This window comes from Bos indicus x Bos taurus, chromosome 18 (assembly GCF_003369695.1).
Source record: "Bos indicus x Bos taurus breed Angus x Brahman F1 hybrid chromosome 18, Bos_hybrid_MaternalHap_v2.0, whole genome shotgun sequence".
Lineage (NCBI taxonomy): Eukaryota > Metazoa > Chordata > Mammalia > Artiodactyla > Bovidae > Bos > Bos indicus x Bos taurus.
This window is the reverse complement of record NC_040093.1, coordinates 9,244,373-9,252,466: the sequence shown is the minus strand read 5'-3', so window position 1 is coordinate 9,252,466 and position 8,094 is coordinate 9,244,373. Positions and strand designations below refer to the sequence as shown.

The following is an 8,094-nucleotide window of genomic DNA, read 5'->3' as shown; positions in this document are numbered from 1 at the left end:
CTGCTTCCTCCACGCCTGGGGCAGCCCCCGGTAGGAGGCTCCCGCTCCCCGGAACGACCTGGGGACCCCCCCTCTCAGGTCACACACCCACAGTGTTTCCACCTCGGGGTCCCCACCGGCTTCAGGACTGAGTTTCTTCCTCAGGGACCCCTGCTGAATTCACGTCCACTCTGGGAGCCCCTGCTCCCCTGCCTCTGACACCCGAGTGCTCTCACCTGATGTCAGTCTCTGCGTGCCCCCCAGCAACCCACTCCCCCCGGCTCCTCCATCCAGAGACACCCCACACACATGCCCCCTGACCATAAGACCCCTTGACTTTTACTTTCTCAGGGTCCCGCCAAAGCCAATGCTTCTCCCATCTCCACTCCTCAGGGCCAGCACCCCCACCCCAACCCTGGGGATCCCCAAATCCAGACAGCTCCTGGGCCCACCCTCCCTGCCACGTGATCAAGGGGTTGTGCAATCCAGCCCCCTCCCCGACCCCCTCCCTGAGGGGATTTTCGAGGAGGGCTGAGCTCACAGCCAGCCGGCACCCCTGCCCCCCCCAACCCTGGGGGCTGGGCCAAGGTATAAATAGGGGTGGTGGCTGCAGGCGGCAGCAAGCACCACCATGCTCACCCTAGAGGCTGCACAGTAAGTGGGGGCCCTCCAAAACCGGGACTCAGAACCCCTGCCCTGCCCCTCACCTTTGACCCCTCTGCCACCAGGCCTCCCCCCTGAGGTGGTGGTCTCTGCCCCACCCAGGAGGCAGGAGGGTGGGAGGGGCTGGGGTCCACTCCCCCTCCTGGATCTCTTTGCCTCTGCCACCTCGATTCCCTCCTGCATCCCACCATGTCTCCCCTGGACCCCTGAGGAGAGAAAAGAGGATCTCTCTCCCTTGGGGCGCTTGCTTCTCTCCACCCTGGTGTCCTCCCAAGTGGCCCTTGGCCTCCGTCCCTGTCTTCCTCCAAGTCTCACTGCATCCCCGACTCCTGTGTCTGCAGCCTGTGCCGCGGGCCACATCTTTTCTGTTTGTGGGTCTCTTGTTTACTGCCTCTTGCTCCCTCGCTGTGTCTTTTTGTCTGTCTCATCTCTCCATCTGTCTGCCTGTCTATTCCCCACCCATTTCTGGGGCTTAATAAATACCTCCTGCAGCCCAAGCGTGAACACCTCTCCACACCTTTCTCCCTTCCCTCCTCTCCTCCCTTCGCCTCCGCGGAGCCTCTTCTGTATTTTCCCATCTCCATCCACACGCCTCTCCCGTCGTCTTTCGCCTCTGGTCCAAGATGGACCCACTGAACGGACTCGCTCACCGAGGCCCCCTCCCCACCCCCACCCGCCCTCGGGCACCCACATCTTCTCTCCGGGGACTTTCTCTCCTTCACTTTCCCTGCCCCCGCCCGGCCTCTGTCTATGCAAATCCCAGGGGAGGGGGGAACATTTGCCTGGCCTCCGCCCCCCACTTCCTGTCCCGGTGGGAGAGTGGGGGTGAGTGTGGTGGGGCTGGTCCCACACGGAGACACGCAGCCGCGGACCGGCTGCGGTGGTCACAGCTGCAGCCGCCTGCCCCCTATCCATCCCCCAACCACTTCGAGAGCCAGGAGGCTGAAGACGCCCCTGACATGCCCTTGTGTCTCTCCCCCTCCAGGCTCGACGGGCCACACTTCAGCTGTCTGGTGAGTCGGGGTCCTGGGGGTCAGCTAGGGCTGGGGTCGGGGGAGACCCACGTGGCCCATCGCGACCTTCCTGCCTCAGTTTCCCCCTCTGCTTCTTCCTGTCCCTTTGTCTTTCTGACTTTTCATTGCTATCCCCAAGCTCCGTTTTCCCCACCCCCTGCCATCACAGATGATTTTTCTAATATCTCTTTCCTTCTCTCAGACCCTGGTCCACTTCCTCCAATGGGGAGGAGTAGGTCTTTGTGTCTTTTACTTTGCGTCTCTTCCTCCATGCATCCCACGTTCAGTAAATCTACTTCTTCCTTCTTCCCTTCTCTGCTTGATTTCATATATTTTCAAAAATTGAGTCGAAACTATTTCAGACACGCAGAATACTACACCCCACTCCCCATAAACCCACAACCTACTCCAAGAAATAAAACCCCACACATATGCTTGAAGGAAACCCCTGCGGGTGCCCCTTCCCCAGCGCATCCCACACTCCTCCAGCTTGAAGAGTTTTTTTTTTTTTTTAATTGAGGTTTGCCTTACAAGTCAGAAAAGTGACAAGTCTTGTGGACAGCTCAGTGAGGTTTTCACTTATGTGCACACCTGTGTAACCACAAACTGTATGAAGATATAGAACATTGCCATTACTCTAGAAGATTCTGTCATGTCCCTGCGCAGTCAATAGCCCCCTCTGATACTTTCCACCACAGATTAGTTTTGTTTGGTTCTGAGCTTTATGCACAGTGGCCCCCTTTGGGTCTGGCTTCCTTCACGTGACCTAAAGTGTGTGTCAGACATGGGTCCTTCTTCTTTGTTGTATAGTACTCTGTCTCAGGACGACACCACAGTTCTCGTGCGTTCTCCTGTCCCTGGGCACTCAGGCTGTTTCCCGTTTGGGGCTGTTACTAAAGCTGCCCTGATTGTTCTTGAACAAGGCTCTTTTGTGGACTTAACGTTTCCAGATCTGGTGGGTAAATACCTAGCCCTAAGACCAGGATGACATATCTCTAGTTTTAGATTTTCACTGCTAAAGCAACACTCAGCTCTTGGGGTGAATTGAAGCGATGTGGAGGTGGATAAAAGAAGGGTCGAGAGCTTCTTTCCCTCTGTTAAAAACGCTTCCGTGCCTCTTACCCTTCACCCCCTGTGCCCCCGGCCCTGAGGCAGGCAAGCCTGGGGGAATTCTCCACCCTCCTCAGCTGCTAGGACTGTGTACTGGCGAAGTGCTGGAGTTCCCGGAAGCCCACACCCTTAGTGGGAGCTGGCTGCTGTCTGTCAGAGAGCCTGGTCTCTGTGTTTCTGTGTCTCTGCCCGTGTCTCTCGCTCTGTGTGTGTGTGTGTGTCTGGGTCTTTGTGTGTTCTGCTGTGCTGTGTCTACCTCCCATCTCGGTGCCCCTGTCTCTGGTGCCTGGCCTCTCTTTCTCGCCCTCTCCCAGCCTGTCAGAGTCTCCTGCCTGGTCCGGGGTGGGTGGGGTCTTCCCTGCAGCCTGAGTGACCCCTCTTCCTCCCCCACTTCTATCAGTACCCGGATGGGGTCTTCTACGATCTGGACAGCTGCAAGCACTCCAGCTACCCGGACTCAGAGGGGGCGCCTGGTGAGTGACCCTGGCCCAGCCCCCCTCCCCGCCCCGCCCCTTGGGCCCGTTTCACAGATGGGGGAGCTGAGGCCCAGGGGAGCTGTCAGCTGGCCCAGCAGGACAAGGTTAGCCCCCGGCCTCCAGACCTCCTCCCCTTTCCTTTCCCATGCACCCGCTCGCCCATGCAAATCCTGGGGTCACAGATTTGCACAGCCCACAATAGCCCCTCTGTGCTGGCAGGGGCTTCGAGGGGGAGGGGCCCGAGGCCAGACCTCTTGGCTTCTAATCCTGCGCCCTTCCCCCTAGACCTGTGGAGCTATGGCCTCAGTCCCGCCGTCCCAGGCGCCTCCTATGAAACCTTCGACCCGGCTGTGGCCACCTTCGGCCAACCCCAGGGTGTCCAGCTTTGCTATGGCCCCTCAACCTACAGCCCCGTGGGGAGCCTGGACCCGGCCCCCAGCCTGGAGGCCCCGGGACCTGGCTTCCCGGCGTACCCCACGGAAGACTTCCCAAGCCAGGTGAGGGCCGGGGAGACCGCGGAAGTTCCCCATCCTTTGATTGAGGTGCCCGGCACCGCCTCAGAACCCGAGCGCATAGGGAACCCTTAACCCCTCTGATGACTCGGGTTAAACGGTATTATTACTCCATCACACAAGCCAGCCACCAGAGGTGCAGACGTGCGTCAAGGGGCGGGAGGCTCTCAGGGAGGTGGCCCGGGTGTCCCTGGCCATGCCATGGAGATCAGAAGTGAGCCCGAGGGCAGGCTGTGAGCGGAGCAGGGAGCCCACAGCCAGGGCCTGGGAAGAAGCGAAGGGACCGAAGCAGAGGGAGGCAGAGAAGGGAGCCCCCCTGGCTATGGGTAACCCTGACCTTCCGCAGACCCTGGGCCCCCCGGCGTACGCCCCCTACCCCAGCCCCGTGCTCTCAGAGGAGGAGGACCTCCTGTTGGACAGTCCCGCCCTGGAGGTCTCGGACAGCGAGTCGGATGAGGTCCTTGTGGCTGGCCCGGAAGGCAGGGGATCCGAGGCAGGTATGTGGGAGCCAGTGGGGTGCGAGGGACTCCACCTGGTGGTGGGGGGAGTGGGGGGGTTAAGGGAACCATGTCTGCCCGAGCACCTACAGTACATACTCCAGTGCTGAGGGCAGTTTCCAGATCTGCCATCTGCTGGCTGTGCTGCCTTGGGCAACCGCCTCTATGTGCCTTGGTCTCCTATCTGTACAATGGGACGAAAACACTAATAGTATCTATTCCTGGTGGCTAGGAGGGTTTGGGGGATCGTAAGTGTCAACGAGGTAGCAATGCTTGGCACAGAGTCAGTACTCAATGAATCTTCACCATCATTACGGACACAAGAGCAACAGAAACCATTACAATATCAGCTCCCACCTAGTCAACCTCTGCTTCTGCCCCTGTGCCTGACCTCCATTACTCGCAACCCCTGCAAGCTGGAATTATTAGTCACTTTCCCTATCTGGGCCTCAGTTTCCCATCTGTAAAATGAGCTTTGTTATCATCATCCCTGTCTTGTGGGGTTTTGATGAAGATTAAATGAGCTCGTAATTGTACTGTGCATAGCGCAGCCCGTGGGTACCACGTGCTTCATAAAGACTGGTAAAAGTAAAACACAGACACACGCAAGCTTCATTTATATAACTGAGGAAACACCAGCTCAGAGAGGTTAAGTCACCACCCCAACACCACACAGCTGGAAAGTGGCAGAGGTGGGGTTCTTGTATCTAATGCCTGCTATGAATTGCCACAGGCCCCCATCCTCCCATGGCCAGTTCTGTGGGCCCCTTGCTGCTTCTAGAAGCCCAGGAGTTAAAGCCCTTGGCCTCTCCCAGGATCCCAGTCTCTCGAGCTGACATGCTGGGAGGCCTGAGGCTGAAGAAATGGCCAGGAAGATTCAAACCAACTCCAGATCTCTTCACTAGTCAGCTGTTAGAAGCCTTTGAGGAGCACTGCCAACCCATTTGGCAGATTCATCCGTGCACTCCACAGATACATTCTGACCACCGAGCAGGCACAGGATAGGCACACAGCCTGAAAAGCAAAGCAGGGATGGGAGACAGGGGTTCCGGGGTGACAACTTCAGGAAGGGGGAGCAACTTACCCCGGATGGGAGGGGTGGCATAGAGGGAGCCAGGCACGGTGACCCAGCAGCCACCTCCCTCATCCCACTTCTCTTGATGGGGAGGTAGGGGCTTGGCGGTTCCGGACCGGGGAGGGCGCGGGGTGGGGCCCTGAAGGATGCTTCCGTTAACCGCCCCGCACCCGCTGCAGGGGCCCGCAAGAAGCTGCGCCTGTACCAGTTCCTGCTGGGGCTGCTGACGCGCGGAGACATGCGCGAGTGCGTGTGGTGGGTGGAGCCGGGCGCCGGGGTCTTCCAATTCTCCTCGAAGCACAAGGAGCTCCTGGCGCGCCGCTGGGGCCAGCAGAAGGGCAACCGCAAGCGCATGACCTACCAGAAGCTGGCGCGCGCCCTGCGCAACTACGCCAAGACCGGCGAGATCCGCAAGGTCAAGCGCAAGCTCACCTACCAGTTTGACAGTGCGCTGCTGCCCGCCGCCCGCCGGGCCTGAGCCCGGGGCGGCCTCTCGGGGGCCCTCAGGGGCTCCACGCCTGTGTCACGTGGGCGTTCCCGCACCCTGGGTCATAGGACCCATGGACCCCCCACACTGGTGCGGGGGGCGGGCTGCTGCCACAATCCCTAAGCCCAGCCCGGGGCCCCTCTGGGATCCCCCCCTTATCGTGTCTGGGGCCCCTTTGGGATTCCCTTGTCATGTCCAGGGGCCCCAAGATCTTCATGTCTTGGGTCAGAAGACCCGGAGTCGACTATACTACGTGTCTGTGTAGAGGGGCGGGGCAGGGCAAAGTGCTTCCAGAATCCCAGGAACTTCTCTGGGATCCCCTTGTGATGCCTGCAATCCCTCAAATCTCATCTAGGGGAGGGTGAACCTAGAGATCATCACACCAGATGGAGGGCTCTGCCTGCAACCCTAAGCCCTGTCCAGGGTCTCTCTGGGATCCCCTCTCAGGTCTGAGTCCCTCCTGTCAAATCTGAAATCTCCTAGTTATGTCTGGGTCCCTGGGGGTGGGGTTGTGGGGACCGTTTGCTTGCGTGTCTCTATGCCCTCTGTGACTCTCTCGTTCTATCTGTGCCTCCAAATTCCTTTGTCATCTTTGAGATCCCCTAATTCTCTGGAACCACCCTGCTGTCACTTTTTAATGTCTGAAAATCTCCAATCACATGATGGGTGCCTCTGGGATCCTTTTGTCATGTCTGAAAACACCATTGTCAGGTTTGGGGGGGTAGACCTCAGTGAACCTTGTGTCTGGGCCATGTCGTCTGGGATGCCCTTGTTTGTCTGGAATCCTCTGATCACCTCTGAGGTCCTTCTGGGATCCTCATCTGATACACCCCTTTGGGGACCCCACCAACAGCCCTTGAGTTCTCATGGGGACCCTCCCTCTCCGGAGAAACCCTCCTTAAGGCCATACTGGGGATCATTCTGGCCACTCCTTGATTTCTGTGTGACCTTGGTAAACCCCCCATGTCGGTTCTAACCAGAGACTTTGTGCAGTCCATCAGCAGGTGGACCAGCTTTTCTGTGTGGAGAGGCTGGAACAGGGTGGCGGCCATGTCTAATGGGGACTATGTTTTCCGATCTCAAGTCCCCATCGCCCCTGGCTGTCATACCCCGGTGGCTTGTTTCAGTCGTCCATTGACCCCAACCATTTTTGTGTGAATCCAGCATTGAGGTGAAGCCCAGATGAGCTCTGATTGGAACCCATGGGGGTGTCACAGGCTGCGGGCTAAGAAGCCAGAGGCCCTAGTCAGTCCTTGAGCCTGAGCGACTGGGGGATCTAGGGTGACCAGAAAGACTTGCTGCTTCTGGGCCAGTTTGGCCCTTCTGTGGAAAGGGAGAGAAGGAGGAAGATCTCGGAAGTCCTTTGCAGCCCTGTCAAGCCTTTGACGCATCACCTGAAATCTGCCCATCCACTCACTGATGGCCAGAAGGAAGACAGGAAGGAGCATCAAGGACCCAGAGAAGGAAGAGGTCCTTGAAGGGGGCACATAGCGGCTGATAGCAGAGCCCGGGGCTGGGAGCGCCCCCTCCGAGGAGGGGTGCGGCTGGGTGGGAGGGGTGTTGCCAGGGACAAAGTGTCTTATGGGGGCCTCCTCTTGCAAATGAGGTACCTTTTGCAAAAACTATCATTACCCCAAGTGTGGTATAAAATAAAATACATCAAGGTAGACAGACCTCTTGGGACCCTGTGTCAAGGACTGTGATGCTGCCCATCCACCAAGGCCTGCTGACCCTCAGAGACACCGGGGCAGCGTCGGGGGAGATAAGAGGAGATGCAAGAAGCAATTAGAGTCAGACCAGACTGAGCCTTGAAGGCCGCGGCAAGGGCTTGAAATGCAGGCACTGGTGGTTCGATTCAATTTTTGTCTCCGACTCTCTTTGATGATCGGAATTCTTCTCCACCCTCTCCCTGGTTCCCTATCCGTCTGGGTTTCTGTCTCCCCTCCCCCTTCTGAACTTCTGCCCTCTTCCTCTAGATCTCTGTCCCGGTCTCGCTGGATACAGCCCTCGGGCTGGCGGAGCTGCCCTCCAGGCTCCGTGCGCTCCACCCACCCGCGGGGCCGCTGGGGCCGCGTAGCAGTTTGCCTGGCAACCCGTGGCGTCATCCGGAAGCTGCCTCTGGGTTGGCTAGGAGCTCTGAGAAGGCGGGGACGTTTCCGGCTCTTAGGGGGTTTTGGAAAAGGATTGGGGCGGGGGTGGGGGGCGGGTTGCGGGAGGTGACGATGGACAGGAAAATAGCCGGGACCGACTAGTCTTCCCTCACTCCAGGGTCTTTCCGCCGG

The 8,094-nt window shown here is 58.6% G+C and overlaps 1 protein-coding gene and 1 long non-coding RNA gene across 3 annotated transcripts; one reads left to right on the top strand and one right to left on the bottom strand.

Annotated features, from left to right (window-relative positions):
* Nucleotides 1-579: 579 nt before the first annotated feature.
* Nucleotides 580-7,671, top strand: SPIB (Spi-B transcription factor). 2 transcript variants are annotated; one of them, XM_027515044.1, is made up of 6 exons: nt 580-633; nt 1,628-1,655; nt 3,166-3,238; nt 3,527-3,738; nt 4,100-4,250; nt 5,505-7,671. In XM_027515044.1, the coding sequence occupies exons 1-6, from the start codon at nt 611-613 to the stop codon at nt 5,801-5,803; spliced, it is 786 nt and encodes a 261-aa protein (XP_027370845.1). In that variant the 5' UTR covers nt 580-610; the 3' UTR covers nt 5,804-7,671. The 2 variants fall into 2 exon arrangements, with proteins under 2 accessions (XP_027370845.1, XP_027370846.1); XM_027515045.1 differs by lacking the exons at nt 580-633; nt 1,628-1,655; nt 3,527-3,738 and having other exon boundaries at nt 3,173-3,238.
* LOC113876158 lies at nt 4,840-5,619 on the bottom strand. Its single transcript, XR_003506434.1, has 2 exons — nt 5,531-5,619; nt 4,840-5,264 (listed from the first exon to the last, which is right to left on the bottom strand). It is a non-coding gene; the product is annotated as an uncharacterized LOC113876158 (long non-coding RNA).
* Nucleotides 7,672-8,094: the final 423 nt, after the last annotated feature.